Source organism: Orbicella faveolata, unplaced genomic scaffold, assembly GCF_042242905.1.
Source record: "Orbicella faveolata isolate gen_17 unplaced genomic scaffold, um_ofav_v1 contig_35, whole genome shotgun sequence".
NCBI lineage: Eukaryota > Metazoa > Cnidaria > Anthozoa > Scleractinia > Merulinidae > Orbicella > Orbicella faveolata.
This window is the reverse complement of record NW_028301564.1, coordinates 1,778,730-1,799,185: the sequence shown is the minus strand read 5'-3', so window position 1 is coordinate 1,799,185 and position 20,456 is coordinate 1,778,730. Positions and strand designations below refer to the sequence as shown.

The window sequence follows — 20,456 nt, the reverse complement described above, 5'->3', positions numbered from 1 at the left end:
CTTATCAGAAACAGAAAGTTTTTCAGTTTCTAATATGTCTTGTATAGTAGTTAAAAAAATCAAATTTCATCAATGTTAATCTCGGATTACTTTGAACAATCGCGTTTGTTTTGTTCCTACATCGTGGCTCAAATTAAAAAAATATCGGAGATGTAACTGTAGATTGCAAAAACATGGATTAGTAGCTTTCAATTGTAGCATCAGTTATTGAAACTCAGATTGACAAACGATCGAACCAAAAAAAAAAACAAAAAGGCATAGTTTCTTTTCCCTTCATCAAACGTCCTTCATTTCCTAGTTTTGACATAACTTTTTTGGTTTCTGTATGTATGGTTTTACAGTTATTGGACTCTTTTATGAGCCACTCACACAAGAGATCGTGTGAAGCTTAGATGAGGCAACACGCAGTTGAAAATATTTCATCTTCAAAGATTAATTCAAAGAACTCGGAGCTAATAGATGCTTCAATTAAAAGGATTATGAAGATTTACGGACTCGTCACCTTGTTTTTATTTACAGAGAAGTAAGCAGCCTCTGACAATTTGCAAACTGGTAAATCGAAAGCAAGTTGTCGCGGAAAACATTACTTCTCTGCAGTTAATCCTGGTCCTCTTGAAGTTCTTGAGAGAAATGACAAACCAGATTCCCTTTAGACGAAGTGAACTTGTTGTCCTGGAATCATTGATATGCATTTTACTTCTTATTCTGTCGTTCGTTGGCAATGCGATGGTCATTACTGTAGTATTCAAAAAGCCCCGCCTAAGCACCACAACTAGCTTGTTCATCGCCGCTTTGGCGACAACAGATTTAATAAATGCTCTCGTTCCTGGGCCACTGTTCTTGTCTTCTCTTATCACCGGGAAGATGCCATACAGTTCTACAGGCTGCGCCATCAGTGGGTTTTTCATGCAGTTCTTGACCTTGGCTTCGGTTAGTACCATGGACTTAATCGCTGTCAATCGCTACTTCTGTGTAGTAAAGCCAAACATCTACAAAAGAATCTTCACAAGCAAACGCTCCGCGATCTTCCTGGCTTCGTTGTGGATATTTATAGCAATGGTTATTTTATTTCCGTTAATTTTAGGTTGGGCCAGTATGGACTTTAGTTCCCAAATGGCCTCGTGCAGTTTGCATTTTAACTCTTTGACCTCTGAGACTGGATTTACCGTTTTTGTCATGGTGTCATTCGTAGTTACCAGTTTTGTCATCGTGGCGCTTTCTTACTACTTTGTCTCAAAGTCTCTCCGCCAACACAGGGATCATTTGTCCAACAACAGTGGTTTGAGTGCACAGGAGATCAATCTCACGAAGACTTTCTTCGTCTTAGTTGTTTCCTTTATCGTTCTGTGGTTGCCAACGTTTGTTGTCGTTATTTTATTTCGTGGTGTGCTCCGAAAAACTCTGCCTCGGCAGCTTGCCCTTGCCATTCCGTACGGCTTGCTCGCCAACAGTGCTGTGAACCCGTGGATTTACGGCGCTATGAATCCATCTTTTCGCAAAAAGTTTTTGTCGATATTGAAGAGATCAGAGGCACCAAATCGGGTTTTACCTGCCGAAAACGCTGTAAGTTCTTATCTGGGCATTTCTCGAGGTGTCCCCTTGCAGATCATCGAAGAATTGGAGTAACCAGGAGAAAGCGCGGGGACAATTAGAACTATAACCCCACAGAAACTTACTCACAAGATTTCAGAAATTTAAAAAAAGCGTGTTAATAAATTCGGAGTTTGAAGAGGAATATTTTATCCACGGCTATTCATTATTCCTAGTCTGCTATTCGCAAAAACATTCATGAATAATTCTTGGATTGATAATCACTAAGATGACTTACTCTTACTGGGTTTTAAAATTGAAAAATTCAATATTTCTTGGGATTTTAGTGCGGTACGTATAACCACTATGAACATCTCCATGTCGGCGATCAATGCAAATTATCAAAGGTAAAAGGACCTTGTTAAATAGAAAAAAGGAATCTAGCGCTGAAAAATAAAAGGTTGAAAGCGACTGATGGAACAGCTGAAGGGACCAACAATTAAGAATTCATTAACCAATCACAGTGCGTTATTGGCGGTTAAACAGCCCTTGAAGACATGTGGACAGCAGGTTGAAGCTCTTATGTCGGTATCTCTCATTAATCAAGCTTACTCGAGACCGTCTTGAGAGCTATGTAGTTTAACATAGGAGAATCCATCTTTTCTTACTGTTAAAACCAGCGGCGATTTTCTACTGACTTTCTGGTTGTTGTTCTCGGTTTTGATATAGAATATAACTTTTGTCCACTGATGGAAAAGTTAGTTTTGCTTTTTAGATTTAAGCATCTAGCACATAGTTTGATTTATTATCCATTTCATATATATACACTGTGTTTATTTGTCAACGAGTTATGTTGTCAATATGTTATATTAATTCCAAAATTTTATTGTTGTTCTGCATATATTTAAGGAGCGCTTTTATGAAGCGACTAAACGATAAAATTCATATCATCATGTAAAAATGACTAAGGTTCACCGTTATTTCAACCTTAGAAAAAGAGCTCTTCTGTAAGGTCCCATCCTGATACTGTTCTGTTACCGTGCATAAAACCAATCAAGTCCCACTCCGTTAGCTTTTCTGTCCTTCGCATTTCTGTGGACTGAGTCTTTCATAACAAAACGAGACTGACCACTGTGTAAGGACAACTGTAACGTTAATTATCGTTTCCAATTAGTATTTTGGAATGGGCTTTCTTTTTCCTGAAACTGAAAACAAACAGAATATTAAACAGCATAGCTTACGACTTGCATTGTTGATCATAAAATATTCAAGCTGAAGTCCGTATAACAAATTGGCTCTCGCATGTTGATTTGTTCATAGACTGGGGATAGGTGCAAACACAGAGTGTCTCCCAGGATTATCTTCCCTTACGGAAGGTGGAGAACCGGTAGAGTTAATGTGCAATAAAGTTTCGTCTTAGAACTTCGGTCTTAACTCCAGCGAACAAGGCATGATCTTTCTTAAAGACCAAGTTTTTTTCCAAGATGCATTACGCGCTGTTGAGCATTGGAAAATAATAGAAACCTCGCTATCATGTAGACTAAAGTAATAACAGACACACGAAAAGCATGATGGTCAATACTGGGTCTTCATCTGAAGATCGAGCAAGAGAGGCCCTTTATCATATCCACTAAAATCAAGATAAACTATAAACAGTTTCTGAGAAGTTTCCCAAGGCCAAACGGGCAACTTCAACAGGATTTCATAGTAGTTGACAAACGTTTTCTGAGATACAGTACGCAGAATTACTTAACACTGATCATATGGGAGCCTGGTGATAACAAAAGACACCTTTCAAATTTACTATCTACCACGTTCGTTCTTAAATCAAATTCATACCGATAATGGCGCAGTTAAATCTACCTGTTCCTGCTTTCTTTCCTCGGATGCTCCCTTCGTCGTAGCAGCCGAAGAAACCATCACACGGTCGCCGTTTTGGCGCGCAAATTTTGCGATATTGAAGGGCGTTACCCTTGGCAATGTAATAACTGTAGAACATGGCAGGGTGGGACTTAGTTCCACTACTGTGCTGGTTTCTGGTCACGTGACCCTTTGTCTTGATGCCTGACACTTTTGTGCGTTCCAAGGATGAGATCACGCAGTCCACTTTAGATGTTTGCACTTCAGTTTTGACGCTTTTGCCCGCATGCTTTTTCTTCGCTTTGGCGCATCTTTGTCGTTTCTTCCAGGGAAGAATGCAAACCGGTTTCCCTCTTTTTAAGGATGCGACTAAAGAAGGCAGAAAAAAAAAAAAAGAAAATACTTTTCAGTGCTGCAACTAGTAAGCTAAGCAATACAGAAAGAGACTTAAGAACTGATCGGGGCAAATTAAACTTAAATATCCCCGCCACCTTCGGAACTGTATGAAATTTTTGCGAATTACAAAGAAAACGACAACCCAGTCATTTCTATATTCAGAATAGCATACAATTCAATCTGAAGCCATTCGGAGTCAGTTGTTTCGACGAAATTTAATCGAGCCAGCGCTTTTGCAATTTTGAAAATTCTTTCTGTGCGCAATCCTGGGAACGAGTGAAATAAAACTTTGATCATGTCTGTCGCTTTCTTTACAATTTTCGCTTCATTTAGGTTAAAGATTGATCAACAAGCCACCAACCGTCACCTCCTACCACGTTTCAATCAATTCTTTTCTGCTTGTAGCATAAAGGAAATAAAAAAAATAAATCCAAACTTAAATTCCAAATTTAGCAAGCCTTCGATCGATAAATCGTATAGAAAGGCACAAATAACTTCAGAGCAGTTGAACACAAAATTGGTTAATACTACCAAGCGCAATATCATATCCTAGCGTGAATTGGTTGTGGCTTTGTTTTGATTTGAACAAAAAGCAGCAGGGTTGAGCCTGAAACATTCTTCCCATGTTCTTTTGCATTGAATTTAAGTATCTTTACTGGTGAAAAATCTGAAAAAATCAGTCAATCTTTCCTGCTACAGTTGGTTCGTGAACTTGTCAACTTCATCAGGCTTTGCTCCGAAATGGTTAATCCAAACAATCGGATATGAATTATATATTAAAGCAACTTTAACACGGCACAAAAATAATTTTGCATTACGTTTTTTTTCTTTAGAAATTGACCTTGCATTATTTTCTTTTATATTTATACTTTATAGCTAAAATAGCTTAAATCTTACCATTTCCTTTTTCTGTAGAAATGTGTTCATCAGGGCAGCCGAAATATCCATCACAAACCATGCGATTCCTCATACGATACGCCATTTTGCTCACATTGCAAGAAAATCTCTTCGCTAAACCTGAGCTCAGTAGCCTAGTCGTGTGCATGCCAGAATCCATGAGATTTTCCGGCGATCTTCTCGTTGGAAAAGTGAAATAGTCGCTTTCAGCCGCAGAGTTTCTGGAATACAGCAGATAAAAGCTCGAGCTTTCAACCTCAGATTCAGCTGTTCCCAATTTATATTCAGAATATTCATTGTCGGTTGGTAATTGAGATTCATAAACAGAAAAGTAACTTGGAATATAGCTTTGGCGTCTCACTATTAATATATGGCCGCCGGTTATACAATTTGCCATGGCGACTTTCTCGGATCTCGGTGAAATAAGTTACATTGTCAAAATATTAGCCAAAACCTGCTCAAATTTATCTTTCTGGTGGGAACCTCTTTCGAAACTTCCAGGAAAAGGCGAAGATCTTGCTGCGAGCAGAGAGCAAGACAAACTAGTTTTAAATTAAAATTTCGTCTTTAGAAATCTTCACCTTTTAACCACTGTGGTTGCAGCCCAATATATCATCTTTATTCCATTTGCCAGAAAAATATCTATAATTAACGTGCTTCGCTTTCAAACTATTGAATTAATAGTTTACCATCGAATCAATCGGAACCAAGACAACTGTGAATGAAACCTCTCGCAGCACTATTTTGTTGTTCAAAATTTTCTCTTTATTGAAAATGTAAGTAAATCTTAGTACCGTCTGGCTGCGACATAGAATAGAAAAATGCCCATTAATTTAAGGACAAACCGAAAATATCTAATGAGAAGAAGCGATAAAAGAACTGAAAAATATTTGAATATGGTAACAGGATAAGCTAAATAATTACTTTAAAGACAAGTGTTTACGACTTTCAAGCTTTCCACCTCTTAAAACGCTATGTCTTAATGCGCCCTTAAGGTTAAGCTCTGCAGTAATTCTAGTATGCGGCTCAAAATGAGAGGCAATATTGATAATCTATGGGATTTGATTCATCGGTTTTTCTAAAGCTTTCGATCAATTCAGCGTTAATGGCAATGTTTTCTTTGCTTACATTTAGTGCGTCTTATTTGATCGCCAAACAGGTGCCAACGAAAAAAATGCCAAATTTTTTGACAATTTTATGCCATGATTTATCAGTTTCGGGAAATTCATTGGACAAAATGGAAAAAAATACAAGCCTAAAACATACTAATGGATAAAAATGCCCAAAAAGGAAAGCTTAATTTTAAGAAAGGAAAATGTAGGTTTTAGCGTAAAGAGCGACTAGCAAGATGAATTGCTTCGTTTATGACAAAAGAAAGGCGCCATCGATCGTACAAAGTGGTTTATGCGTCGAAATAAGTGAGTTCCAAATAATGTGGAATTTCCCCCAAAAAATGTATATTCAGCTCTGCCTCCTACCCAGTCGCACGCGTGATAGTAAAAAAATATAATAATCGTTCCCAAGCTTCTCCCGAGCTCGCTTCCTCGCTCATTACCAACTCCCGCTCGCGCTTTCTGGTTCCCTCCCAATCTCCCGAACGCTCTTTGCGCTAACAAAAAAAAAAAGAAAAAAGAAAACAAAAGAAAAGGAAAGTCTGTCGATGAGGCAGTCTTCGGCTAGTTAATTGCATCGTTGAACCATGAGAAATCTGACATTAAGGCCGCATTGCACCATGGAACACAGCCCTTCACTTGCCATTACGGTCATAACTACGCCTTGTAACGCTCAACCATCGAGGCGATGGCGGGGTTCGATTCGCACTGCGGTACTTACATCTTATAGCGGGTAATACCAAATTCCACAACAAACCAGTGCAAAAAAATTCATGTTTACAATTGACACCTTTTTTATTTCAAGTTCCACCAATTATTCAGTCTTAAAATGTACACCCTTAAAACGCACAAGTGTAATGTACACGAACTTAATATAAAATTTTTATTTTGATTTACAGTCATGTAACTTTTATTTGAATTTATTAAAACTAACTAAGAATTCTTAGTCATTTGAAGCGCCACCCAACATCTTGTGTAAGACAATTTAGTCTTAGTTAAGTTTCACTGGGAAATATTGTACATATGTAGGAATATGAATCGCTAGCAAAAAGTACAAAAGGCGTAGAATTGTGATTGGTAACATTTACAGCAAAGCGTCATTCGAAAAGCAGCAGATCAATATCATTATTCTTTGTACAGTGTTTGCGTTCGATTTCTATCCTTGTCAGTCTAATGAACATTATTTCTCGACGAGGTATGCGAATTGAACGGTTTTTGTTTCCCGGCATAAAATTGTTATAAACTCCTATCTATGAGTATGTAAAAATTCAAAGATTCGTTTACTACCATTGCAACCTACTACACTAAACTTAGCTTTGTAAACGACAACAGCCACTGATGGGGTTCTTTACTCGCCCGAATCAGACCAAAATATAAAAAAAATAAAAACAGAGAGAGCACGGATTGCCGCTCCTAGGGAGTTATGGGGCAAATTTGTCCGATATCTGTGAAAACTCGCCCATCGTCCTTTTCGTTATTCGCCCCATCAGAGCATCTGTTCACTGGCTCTTGCAGGCCATGTAAAGTATTCACTCAGGCTCTCTCTGTCTTTATGATAGTCAATGAGCGATCTTTCCCGATGGCCAAAGCCGTTAATTCATATCTGTTGTCAGTTGCTTCAACTATTCCAAGTTTTTCCTACACCCAGGTAAAGGCATTGTCTGATTGCAACCTATGTATGTGCTACTTTTTTCCGGTTTGACATCAAAAGTTGTCCACAAAGCTCCCAGGAAATAACCCCGTTTTCCCGTTTCGTTCCATTGTCCCTTTGTACCAGCCATCTTGTCGTTTTTTCGTTACATACACAACATCGCCAACACGAAGTTCCAACTCGGCCTCATGTTGGGGTGGATAAGCTGAGATAACACGATACCTGACAACCAAAACAAAAGATACACTCTACATTAACCAGTTAATTCCAAAGCAGTTACCATTTGACAAATTTTCTTTAATGCTCGCTTTGGGAAACATGACCATAGCCATAGAACAGTACTTTGCTCGTTTTGAATTTGGTTGAGTATGCAAAAAATTACAACCACATTTGCAAAAAAATTCACGACTGGAGAGCGAAGAGTGGAGAGGGAAGAGCTTAAAGAGCTGAGTCAAGATGCGATGCTCATTTATGTAATTACCTTCAAATATCCTAGGCTATGATTCTTTGTGTTTCCCTAGCATTACGGAGAAATCTCTTTCAACGTAAGTTTCATTTTACGTATGCGAAGTTGAGCGACTTGCTCACTAGGGGCGATTTATAACGATAGTTGACGAGCTATATTTTTGCACGAACCTCTCTCGAACAGGGGGGTTTTCAACTCTGTGATGGATCCTCGACTGGGGTCCGGGAGCTTCTTCTCTTGGAACCTAAGGAAAAAAACATATACCAATCAAAAGTGAAATCTTTCCACCATATTGACAACAGAGACATGAGGGCCTCTGGGACGGGAGGGGAGGGAGGGGGGGGGGGTAGTATAGGAATGGCATGTTCCCTTGATCCCTTGAAAATTTCACTTTTTCTTCCATTGTTCCGTAAAATTTTTGGTCATCTTTTAAAAGTAGAGATATCCCTTGATTCCTCAAACCAAGCCATAAAATATCCCTAAATGATATTGTTCCCTTGTTCCCAAACCCCTTTGTTTGACTCCGGTACGTACTATGAAGGAAAGGTATAAATATTAAAGTAAGCGCAACCGTGTTTCAGCGAAGATCAATTTAAATCAAATTTCTCCTGAAAACCCATGGTTTTATTAAGGCTTTTTCGGGAGTTTTAGAAAGACTACCACATGATTGATGAAGACCACAGGTTAAAACAAAGGACCACATATATTTACACTACCAACAGTCACTGACCTGTGTATACAACGTCAGCAGCCCTCCAAAATCATAAGGAGGAGGAGATAGTGCGCTATGTCCGGCAGGAATACTCCTGAAAAGAACGTAACGTTGCATTGTTACTTCAGACAGGGAAACCTGTGCACAGCACGGCTTGTGTGTCAATTTTTTTTGTTTTATCATAAATTATTGCACAAAACCACGAATACTCCTAACGTTGCTTTGCCAACATGGTTACCAGATCACTTAGCAACCATACTCACTCCTCTTGGGGTGAGGCCGATCTCAGAGGCGTCCAGACCAACGTTACACTGAATTGATTTCGACAGATATTAATGCTGTTTACGAGGGTATTCCTGTATGCTTTGCAGTAGTGTATTTATTACTTGACCGTTAAAATTAATTAGTATCTGTGAGAAGTACCTTTGATACGGAGGGGGTGGCGGAGGGGGCGGACTTGGTCTTGTCTTGTCTTTCTTCTTGCCTGTAAGCTTTTTCCAGAAACTACTCTGAAAATTCAAGTACAAGAAAAACTTGTCAAGGAGGGTATTATTAACTTTACATGACGTTTGTAACAAGGAAATACAACAACACATTTTAAGTGAAGCACCCGTTCCCAATCTAAATATGGTAAATCGATAGCTAATAGTTTGTTTTATGGTTTTATCCCTATTATAAAATTAACAGTAAAATTGCTATCAGATGTGAAATAAAACTGATATGACATGTAAAATAAGATTGGTATCACATGTAAAATACTAATTTCGTCCTACCGTAAAATATTGTCTAGCATTAGTTTTAATGTTATATTGCAGTTTATACTCAGGTTACTAAATACAGTATCTGCTTGTCTAGTGGATAATTTTGTTTATTCTCATGACTGTTTTGCTTGAAAACTTTCTCATCTCTCATTTATTAACGGAACCAAACGTTGATCATACCGATTTGGGCGCTGGAGGAGGGGGAAGGGGTGACGTGGGTACAAATCTGCTCCTCTCAGAGGGTCCCTCGGCGACGTGTCTGTTTGCTGCAAGATTCCTTCCTTGATTTAAATTAACCACTAAGCTCTCCATTGGCATAACTGGCGGTGACCTTTGGGGTGGGGCAGAATCTGACCGGTAAAATCTCCCGTGGGACCCTCCCTCAGACATTGCATGTCTCGGTGGCGGTGGCCTCTGGTGAGGCGGGGGCTTGGGTTGAGCGTTACTCTGAGATGCAGCAGTTATGCTGCTGTCCTGGTCTGTACTGCTACTCCTCGATCGTGTTAGCAAATTGTGTAAACTACAAAAACACAGGTAAATATCAGTTAACATAATTCTTTGCCAACCACACCAGGAAGGACCATTTCACAGTTCTGTGAAATGTATAGGTAGCCGAGCCTCTGCATGAAAACGAGATTATGGACGACCTTATGATGACAGAGACTAGAAACTAGCTAGCATAATAACAGGATAATTTACGTTTGAAAAGTAGCAAGGTTCTATCCTAAGGTTTTCATTTCAAGGTCGTATTTTGTAATTTGTGTGCAAGCTACGACCAATCTAAGACACTAGACATACATGTACACACAAACAGAGCTCAGGTTCAATCTCAGAGGGGGAGGGGGAGGGGAGACTTGTACTGCTTTATCATTTTTGGTTACTACGGTGGGCCTGCTCGTAGACTACTTTCTGGTTACAGTTTGTTCCAGTAATTGTTAACACACCTGGCTAGACGAACATAATTTCCAGGGAAGACTCCTCTCTTTTGAGTAGACACAGAGTAACCTTTGAACCAGCCATCTTTGCACTTTTCTGTCACACAGTAGTTTTCATTTCGGACAAGTTCTAACTCATCGTCTTTTGCTGGCTTGTAAGTATACAGAGCCACATACCTATTCATAGAAAATTGACAAACAATAACTACTTAGTGAGGGATTAACGCACAACAGTATCTCAAAGGTTACAAGATCTTTACACACAAACAAGCCAAAAATACATGTAGATTGTGTGATTACTTGCTAGAGTGAAGTATCGCTGCACCTTTTTTTAAAAACTTTGCTGTATTCTGACAAGCCTGTAGGTAAAGCGTCACAATACTCGCTTTGCACATATTTACCCCATGACAACACACTATTTCCATGACTACACAGAACTCCAGACATAGTAATTATTGTTCAAAGCAAAATGGAAATTCATGAATACTTAATATTTTTGTTTGTCTCATGACAGACACACTGTGTTGATAATGAGACAAACCAATAAACAAAGATCTTTCTCAGTAACTCAAAATTCTGCCTACAAACATACACTGAGAGAGGAACTGTTACAGCAAAGTAACTCGCCAAAGAACACAACACATTAATGTATAGTGCCGTGTACATGTACTTACAATTCTTTTCCCAGTTCCGCAGACACTGGTCGTGACCCGCCGCCAGTGCTGGATTCTGAAGGTGACCCTTGCTTCCCCGTAGCTGAACGAGCTGGGCTGCCTGAAGACGGTGATGAACTTCGCCTTGAGTTTAATGATTGTGCTGTGTCCGTACTACTGGATGTTGAACTTGGGGGAGGTGTCGCCTTTGAAAACAACATGGATAATAACATATAAGTACTGGGCAATCATGAAAGAACTTCAAAATGAGTCCCACTGTGAGCACAGAATTTAGTTAGCAGGCTACTAGTTTATTTTCATGATGATCAGTAGTATATCATGAACAAAGAACTATTTCTAAAATTTAGAAATTTCAAACTCAAGTCACAGTATTGTTCAATCACCATGCTAAATCAAATAACCTGAAAAAACAAAACTAACCGATGTACCTCTGATTAGCAAGATTCCTATACCTTCTAAAATGTATATTATTTGAATGACAGAGATGTTACTACACCTAACCACTATTAATAGAGAAAGCAGGAGCCAGAGAAAAAACCCAGCCTCAAGCTTGAGTTTCCATTTCCAGTTGCACACCCACCTGTCTGGTGTTGTCGTCCGCAAGCCTTTCAGAAGATGAAATATCAAGTGAGCGTCTCTGAAGACCAACTGGTTGGCTTTCTCCATCCCGCTGCCCAACAAAATGCATGGTATGTCTCTTGGGTTCACCTTTACTTGTTTCTCCTGTCAGAGATTTTCTTGCTGGTTTTGCCACACCTGAAGGTTGATCTGATCCATTTTCAATTCCCTCCGTCAGGTTCCTGGCTGCTACGTTGAGCTGTGAACAAAACAGTGACATACATGTAGGTAGGTAGGTAAAGTCTGCATACGAGCCAAGTGGCCCACCAGGCACAAGCTTACCCTGGTTTCTGTAGCATAAAGCGACTTGGAGTATTTCTACTCCTCCCTGGATGGGATGCTAGTCCATCGCAGGGTTACCCCCTAGCATTAAATTCACCAGTACCAATTTAGATACCTTGATGGAGAGAGGCACTGTGAGAGTAAAGTGCCATGCCCAAGAACACAACACAATGTCCCTGGCCAGGGCTCAAACCCAGACTGCTTAATCGGGAGAAGAGTGCACTAACCAAGAGGCCACTGCACCTCCACATAAACAGTGACATACTTCATATTAATTCCCTTTCCCTGACTCCATACACATACATAAACATTAACAGAAGTTGTTCAAGCACATTTTTTAAAAAAACTGTTTCAATTGTTTGTGATCTGACTACAGTACACTTGTGTCAAGGCATACAATGCCATAATTCATATTACATGTATGATGCTTACATCAAAGGCAAGGAAAGTTTTTTTAAAACCTGTAATGTCAGCCTATTTCTCCTTTTCCTTCATCCCCTAGCAAGGTTGTCAAACCTTTCACCTCACCTCGACAAATGTTATTGGGAAAATCCCCAGCTTGCCATTTAGCTTTCCCTCACACCAGTTTTCATCGACGCGACGCATGACACTTATTATGTCGCCCTTAACGAGAAAAAAAATTGCAATGAGTTAAATGACAGGGACTAATTGCCACATACCATACTGATTAATACTTGTATATCCATTATAATAAGTAACATACAGAGCGATTAGTTAAAATAGATACAAACAACTGAATCGTCATTTGTGTCTGCTTACACGACATCTAATCCGCTTGAGGGAGTATTTTCAGCCCAACTTCAAACTGTTTTTTTGCGAACAGAACATAAGGAAAACTATATATGCACAGAGTGCAATAGTGGGTCTATATAAAACCACTTCACAAAGACTTCAGAAATATGAGTCCTGTGTTTACACTCACATGTAAATTCTTAGTTTACCAAGTACTAAACTTTATGCAGTTCTACAGAATTGCACATGCATGAATTTACCTGCTTAAAGGAAAGCAAGTCTTGCTCCTGCTCATCTTCAAAGTCAAATAAAGCTTTAGCTATAGGTCTGTCACATGAATCATCTAGCCTTGGTAGAGGATTGATCACCTGACAGAGATTTTTGAATTGGAAAATGAGAATTAAAGAATTAAGATACACGACAAGGGAAGTGTCAGAGTTATATACAGCATGTTACATTATTGTTGGTTAGAAACCTTTTCAAACCATTTCAAGTGATCAATACCAAATTTTGAAACAACCCAAAATTAATAGCAAATTCATTTAAAAAAAGTTGAGCACAAATTAATTTAATATACTAATTTTGAATATCAATCAGCACATATTTCTAAAAAAAAAAAAACATTTGTCTACAAGTCTGTGTGTCTGTGTGTCTGTCTCTCTGTCGGTCTCTCCTTCCATTCATCCCTTGATGTGTGCATAATATATATTAAACCTACGTGTACGTGTGCAGAGTTCCGGCTAGTGCCATAGGTCCAAAACTTTTGAACCTGACGTCTATAAGCAGGAAGGCTTTCCCACTGATTTCTACAGTGCCTTTAGGGTTATTAGGGTCATAATTACCTCGACATAGTTTGCTGGAAGGAATCCTTGGCGGTCATTACAGAGGCCTTCGTACCAGTTCTCATCCACTTGTTTTAATAATGTTATAACTTCACCTTTATGCAATGTTAAATCACTAAAAATGGGAATAAAGGGGGGAGAAAATTAGTTACTAAGGAGTGATGTCTTCTTAAATAATTTTTTGTTGTTTTGTGTCTGAACTTACAGTAAGCTCTAGAGATTAGCTATAGCAAGCCTGCAAATATCTTTTTATTTTTCAATAACACTATAAAGGAATGGTACACATGTAACTGACTGGTGAGGTAAACACATTATGAAAGCAAATACTAAGAAGAAGGCTTCATCTCAGGGGGTGCACACCCCTTGCACCCTCCCCCTAGATCCAACCCAGGCCAGCATTTCTCAGCCCAAAAGTAATTATTTTGATCTACTGTAATAAGAAGGCAGTCTCGTCAAACAAATTTTCTCCCCACATTTTATCATGGAAACTAAGGTACAGTAACAAAAGGTACCACATGCAAGTATGTTCTCTATGTGGCCTGTGACCACTGATCAGAGTACTTGTCTGAGTCTTTTTAATGTCTCACAGAGCAAAATTTAACACTTTGTTTGAAATTATATACTTCACTTTACAATACAATTCAATTCATGCCACCAGTGACTAGCCAATTACCTAACAAGTTTCAATTTGTCAGGCCAAACCAAGCTCTCACTGATGAAAACACAACAAATTAACCACAATTTTTTGATTACAGGCTGTTGGTTAGTACATGTAATTTGCAACTTTGCAACATGATATAAAAATAACAAAAACTTTAGGGTAAATTAGATATTTGCACTCACCCAGCTTCTTTTGGTTCATAGTCATACAAAGTCCTAGCACATGGAAGAACCTTCAACAAGAACAGAGCGAACAGTATTAAATTATTTTATTTAGCGACGAAATTAATTATTGATCTGAGATAGCGTTTCTTTGTATGAGAATAATTATACTGACAGCAATTCTCGCTAAATGCACTTTTTCTCTGCAGAGCAACTTTTATTAACTTCTGCCTTTTCAGCTATACCAGATGGCAGCAATTAAAATTTAAGCTAATAAAATCCAGCCCTGAGTCAGAGAATGACCAATATCACAGTGCAAAATCTGTCAACTGTGCTGAAAATTTAAACTGTTTGGAAAATTGTATATGTATCTGTTATAGAAAAATTGGTGCCTGGTAACCTTATAAGCACCACCAATCTGATGTTGGAGAATTTTTGTTTCTCGATTGAGGTAGGCAGATGCACATCAAGTTATGGTGACAATAATTTATTACTCCTTTTCTTAGGAACATAATTTGTTGGGCTAACAAGACAAAGAGACTATGAGTAGACCCTCTTTTGCTTAGTCCATCGAGCGTGACCGTAAATAAACCGCAGGCAATCATTGCACGCACTACTAATTTATCAAAGTGCTTTGTCTGGTAAAGCGTTTCCTAGAACCAGAATGCGGACGTGTCAGTGATTTCGCCACTCAACACCAGGTCAACAGCATCATTGAAGAACAATTCCGTGAATATGAATTGACTAAGTTTGGCCATTCTACCACCCATTTGACAGACTGAACCAGACTTTCAATGTTCTGTTGCTATCAACAAACATGTCACCGCAATTGGATGATCTACAATGTTGAATACACAATGTATTGCAATAACTTTTAAATTGAGGGTCTGCTACATCTGCGAGCCAGCGAGCCATGCGAGCCACGGTGTGAGCCATTTATGCGAGTATTTTTTTTTCTTCAACTGGTCTGGGAGGTCGTCGACTTTTCGCCAAGAAACATAGATCTCGCGCCCAACTATCACTAAACTATCGCTATAAACCGCTCGCCCGCCATCTTGAAAGCGGAGATGACCCTGGGGACGAGTATAAACGGTACAACCTCGCTCCTAGGGTACTCTCTCTTTCCGGGCCCGGGAAATTAATTTTAAATAAAAATTTAGCTACAAAAGTGCCTACAATTGAAATATTCCCAAAAGAAAATCCTAATCTCGCTTCGGTTACCAGAACTATTGCTGGTGCAGCAAATATGAAAAATGCTCTAAACATCTGCACATCGTGCCAAGTCTTGCGTCATAGTAATGGCTACCCTGAGTGTGATGAATTTTTTTCTTTGTTTCATATTTTTGTTGTTTGGAGAAAATTTTGTGTATTCAAATCGCCCAGGATCCGCAAAAAATAAAAACGATGCGTCAAAAATTTATTAAGGTTCAGGACTAAAGTAAAGAAATTTTCTGAGAGAAACATACAGCTCCACCACCCCACCGCTACTCGAATGGGTAAGTGAATGGTATCCACTGGCACCTGTCATTCATTGATATCCACGTTGAAAATCATTCAAGAAAAAAGAGAACAGTACTTCACGGCAACTCCATGTATTGGCGACAAGAATGGTGAGTGAATCACGTAATTTTAACAGGTTTGCTCTTTAGTGAATCAGAGTTACCAAAACTTTGTCGGTTGGCTGACTGCTGCATGTGGTTGTCCCTTCCCTTAGAATTTAATATTGCAAGAATTTAATATTGCGATCTTATTCATCTTGTTCTGTTGCTCTTGTTCTTGTTCTCATGTGAATGTAAATGCAACAAATAAAAAATCTCAACATTTTTACTAGGGCTTGCATGACTCGCATGACTCGCATGGCTCGCATGGCTTGCATGATTCGCATGGCTCGCATGGCTCGCATGGCTTGCATGGCTTGCATGGCTCGCATGGCTCGCATAGCTCGCATAGCTCGCATGGTTCGCCCTTTGGCTCGCATGGCTCGCTGGCTCGCAGGTTTATAAAACTCTTAAATTGACACCCACAGACGTAGTTACAAAATGCCTCCTTTGCTGTCTTCTTTTCAAAACATCTTTGCCAGTTGACACTGAATGATGATATACTTAAAGAGAAGACCAATTTTATTCAAAACATCTCTTAGGGCTATTGATAACAGGCGATAATGAGAAGACCTCAAGATACATGTAACGAATCCTATTGGATACGTGTAATAAGATTGAAAATTTAAAACAAAAAATCACTTGGTTTTGGAAGGTCAAACTCTCTGGCTTTGTCGTAGTCCCTGCTTTTGTGTGCTTCTTGCCCCCAAGAGTTGGAGTGGCATAATTTTCTTTTGCATCACACACAACGGACTTAGTGAAAGAAGTTGAGACCTATTCATTGACCACTGGTTAATGGGATACCAGTAATTTTGAACTCCAAATAGTAGCTCAAAAAAACATATAACAGTCTCCCGCAACTTTATTTAGTACATATATGTACATGTAAGTGTGCTAATTTTTGGTGAAGACATCGAAATGGAAATAAGCCACAAATATTTCCAAGTTGACGTTTGCCCCCTTCATCTTTGCCAACTCTCTCAAATTATTTAGGAATCTCCTGGGTACAGATTGAATCTCCTGGTCTCACGTACATGTCACCAAGACAATACAAAGGCAAATGCATAAATTATACGTTTTTCAACCATCTAATTTTAGCTGATTTTTGCCATTTTAGGAAGCAGCGATGTTTTGGATATTTGATACCATGACTTTTGAGTTGAATTGCCAGAGCTCTTTTTTGAACAACTTGGGTCAAGAAGGCAAAATTGGCAGTCTCCCAGATTTCAGTTTGTTCCTAGGTTGGCATCTCTGCTCTTTGTCAAAATAAGTCTTCATGCAAAATGTGCATTCATGTACTTTATGTGCATGTTTATAAAATTTATGCCATCAAACTAGTTCACAGATGAAAAGTTTTGCATGAAGACTCATTTTGAAAAAGATGCAAAAGGCAACTCAGAAGTGACCTATACTATTTACCAATAAAGAGAATTAAATGTATCACTTAATTAGAACTACTGCTTCTAGGGGTAGATAACTTCATGTTATGTTCTATTTTAAAAGACATCTATGTCCAACTGATAAACAGGTAATCAATGAATAGAAATCAACAATAACATAACTTACACTGTACTCACAATAACATGTTTATATGTTTCAGACCATACTGAATGATATTTCCATATAAAGGCATACTTTTCAGATAACAGCAAATTAACATTGATAAACATCAATGGGTCAGAACTCATAAGTTGTTTTGTTTGTCTTGTGATACCCCATAAGGACTAATTATGTCCAACTATGTCAATGGTCACAGACTAAGAACAAAACTGAGAAATATTACTCTTCCTACGTGTATTTTTAGCAGTTACATAGTGAGTACAATATTGAATCCATCAATGAAAATTAAATACCTTTAATTTAAATAGAAAACACAAAGCATTTTTTATTATACTTTTAAAAGTTTAGAGGAGCTTCAACAAATTGCTTCAGTTATGACAACAACAAATACATTCATACCAAACAAGTGCTTCAGGTTTTCATACTACAGGTAACAAGAAACCAGACTTAAAATTACTGAAAGGAAAAAGTTACTCAAAACATATGGACTGAGCAGAATCATTACACCCCTCAGGCTAAAAATATACATCCCAGATGACTGCCTTTGAAAGAAGACCTTGAGATGCATTGTCTTGTTGAAACCACAGTTGGCACGGACCCACTGTGATTATATTGGCCAGGGCCATAAATGACATATCGCATAAATCATTAAATTATGCAGAAAAAGTTCCATTGGATCATAAATAAGTATTAGTCTATTACTATTAAAAGATGATATAAACTGAAAAAAAAAAACCTCCCTCTCAACAGAGAGATGCAGATTGCATTATGCCATATAGAAATAGTCTTTTACTTTATAGATGACATTGATAGACCGCAAATGAGGGGTGACTGACATTGAAATATAATTCTCTTTATCCTTAAACAATTGTTAAATGTAAGTGAAAAGCTTTCAGTGATAAAGCTCAAACAGTAGTAATGCCAAGAAAAACACAATGAACAAACACAGGGTGACTGTCTGAAGCCCTACCAGCAATGAAAACTGACACAAAGTTTGCTCAACTACTCACGCAGACTTGTCTGCTAATTGAGAGTTTTGTTGTTCAGGCCGTAAGTTAAAAAGGGAAAACAAAGATGAATAAATTGAACAAAACTACAACAAAGGGAAACAAAACAGCATGGGATCTGAGTTTGTCACTTGTCAAAACAACCATCTAGAGAAAACTGAAAGCACTTGACAAATGAAGACTGTGGCTGGCAGTGTTATGACATACAAGGAAATTAATGAAAACGTGACGCTGCAAAAGCCAACAAGTATGAACACTGTTCATGAAACCAAAATAACGATAAATACCCAAGAAAACTTCACAGGATTTTTGGAAAGTTTCTATTATCCAAGTTGCACAATTTTAGTCAATTTGATGTTTAATTAAGCAATGCAGTGATCATTACATGTACACGTAGTTACGAAACTTCAGCCCATATTATTTTTATTTGGTATTGCCTCTAACAAAAACATAACCTTAATAAGAGAACACTCATGGATCAAATCTAAGATTTTTCAGGAAAAGAAAGCTAAAATGATTTTTCCAGCCACAATGAATTACAGGCCGGATGCGCAAGAACATTTTTCTGTCCAGTTCTTCCGCTCGTGCTGAAACGACAATGATTAAAATATTTCCTTTTTACATGTGATGAAACTAACTTAGCAAATGTTGGCGAATGGAATGTATGATGTGAAAAACGACTATTGTAATGCCGGTCAAGCTGATAAAACAATACGACGGCGACACAGCTGCGTACTAGCATTAATGGTGTAAACACGACCCTTTCTACAAATAATTAAGCGTAAAAGCGTAGTAATGCTACGCTAGTATCAATCTGAATTCACAAGGAAATATTTCAAAAGGTTTGATTAAAACGCGGCAGTCAGAGGACTCTTTGAATTTTCATTCATTTAACGTGAAATTCTACAGATATTGTCTTCCGAATTTTCAACAACAACTAGAGAAATCTCAAAACGCCCAGATTGGATGTTGCTGACGACATCTCACGAAAACCAACGTTGACCAAGAAACTGGTCGCGAAGAGGAAACGAAGTCCTGAGCAAGCGGACAGACCACAATTTGCACGATCGGAAGCAATTTTCGCTAACCACTGATCCTCCTTCGGGACTTAAAACAGGGAGGCATTTATAATGAGAGCTGGTTAATGGCGATACATGTACTTTTACGACAACAAAAGAGAATCTAGCATATGAAATCGCGCACTTCAAAATTACACGCAGCTTCCTACGGTCCTAACCATTTAGTGTCAAAGACGGTTTTACCTGATCACAACGTTTTTCGTTTGATTCCGCATCCAGACTGTCCGAAGGTTTTATCGTTCTCTTCTGTCGGTTCAACTCTTCGAGAATTCGGACTAGCAGAATGTTCGCCGGTAAATCGTCCACATCTTCTTCCACAAGAACTCGACATTCAGGGCATCTTAACTCCTTTCTCCTCTCTACGATTTCTTTCAAACACCTTCTACAGAATGTATGTTGGCACGGCAATACCTTGCAACTTTGATCAAGTTGTTCCAGACACACAGAACACTCCAAAAGTTCATTTAAGTGGAGTTCGTCCATGGCCGCACATGCAGAAATTTGTGACGAATGGGCTTGAATTCCTCACAGACAGAGCATATCGTAGTTCCCCGGCACTTGCTTCACTGCACGGCTATTAAAAGACAAAAAACACTTGTTTTGGTCGTTAGCCCCAGAAAGAAGTGATCAAAACATTTGTTCAACATCAAATATATTCTTTCCAATTGAAGACCTGACCTCGACTATTTGTTGTCATGCTAAAAGCGCATGTGCGACACATCTGTGAATTATCTTAAATTAGCATAATTTAATTACGAAGTTTAGTTATTCTGACCTATTCTGTTTCCGAGCTCAGAACTTTCGTCGGAGAATGCCTGGGTTTTACCAGCTTTCTAACAAAACTGTGATGGTTTAAATATTACAAAAGTATATTATTTGTACAGCTGTATATATTTCATGG

General features: G+C 38.5%; 3 protein-coding genes across 3 annotated transcripts; 1 reads left to right on the top strand and 2 right to left on the bottom strand.

The window, feature by feature from the left end:
- The first annotated feature begins 609 nt into the window (after window positions 1-609).
- LOC110044122 (melatonin receptor type 1A-like) lies at window positions 610-1,735 on the top strand. Its single transcript, XM_020749642.2, has one exon. The coding sequence runs from the start codon at window positions 631-633 to the stop codon at window positions 1,624-1,626; it is 996 nt and encodes a 331-aa protein (XP_020605301.1). The 5' UTR covers window positions 610-630; the 3' UTR covers window positions 1,627-1,735.
- Window positions 1,736-2,292: 557 nt separating this feature from the next.
- Window positions 2,293-5,332, bottom strand: LOC110044160 (uncharacterized). The gene is made up of 3 exons (XM_020749685.2): window positions 4,684-5,332; window positions 3,394-3,759; window positions 2,293-2,735 (listed from the first exon to the last, which is right to left on the bottom strand). The coding sequence occupies exons 1-3, from the start codon at window positions 5,078-5,080 to the stop codon at window positions 2,701-2,703; spliced, it is 798 nt and encodes a 265-aa protein (XP_020605344.1). The 5' UTR covers window positions 5,081-5,332; the 3' UTR covers window positions 2,293-2,700.
- Window positions 5,333-6,565: 1,233 nt separating this feature from the next.
- Window positions 6,566-20,281, bottom strand: LOC110044158 (E3 ubiquitin-protein ligase SH3RF1-like). The gene is made up of 13 exons (XM_020749682.2): window positions 19,739-20,281; window positions 14,333-14,382; window positions 13,490-13,604; window positions 12,908-13,015; window positions 12,423-12,518; window positions 11,575-11,811; window positions 10,995-11,179; window positions 10,330-10,497; window positions 9,566-9,905; window positions 9,048-9,133; window positions 8,643-8,718; window positions 8,083-8,156; window positions 6,566-7,668 (listed from the first exon to the last, which is right to left on the bottom strand). Exons 1-13 carry the CDS (start codon window positions 20,036-20,038, stop codon window positions 7,500-7,502), a joined length of 2,004 nt encoding a protein of 667 aa, XP_020605341.2. The 5' UTR covers window positions 20,039-20,281; the 3' UTR covers window positions 6,566-7,499.
- Window positions 20,282-20,456: the final 175 nt, after the last annotated feature.

Excerpts from the sequence above, each read along its gene's own strand:
- LOC110044160 (XM_020749685.2), bottom strand. The coding sequence starts at position 5,080 with ATGGCAAATTGTATAACCGGCGGCCATATATTAATAGTGAGACGCCAA. Across the intron at positions 3,760-4,683 it reads TTCTACAGAAAAAGGAAATG|TCGCATCCTTAAAAAGAGGG; the intron begins GTAAGATTTAAG and ends TGCCTTCTTTAG. Across the intron at positions 2,736-3,393 it reads AGGAAAGAAAGCAGGAACAG|TTTCAGGAAAAAGAAAGCCC; the intron begins GTAGATTTAACT and ends GTTTGTTTTCAG.
- LOC110044158 (XM_020749682.2), bottom strand. The coding sequence starts at position 20,038 with ATGGACGAACTCCACTTAAATGAACTTTTGGAGTGTTCTGTGTGTCTG. Across the intron at positions 12,519-12,907 it reads ACTTGCTTTCCTTTAAGCAG|GGCGACATAATAAGTGTCAT; the intron begins GTAAATTCATGC and ends TTTCTCGTTAAG. Across the intron at positions 9,906-10,329 it reads AATTATGTTCGTCTAGCCAG|TTTACACAATTTGCTAACAC; the intron begins GTGTGTTAACAA and ends GTGTTTTTGTAG.
- LOC110044122 (XM_020749642.2), top strand. The coding sequence starts at position 631 with ATGACAAACCAGATTCCCTTTAGACGAAGTGAACTTGTTGTCCTGGAA.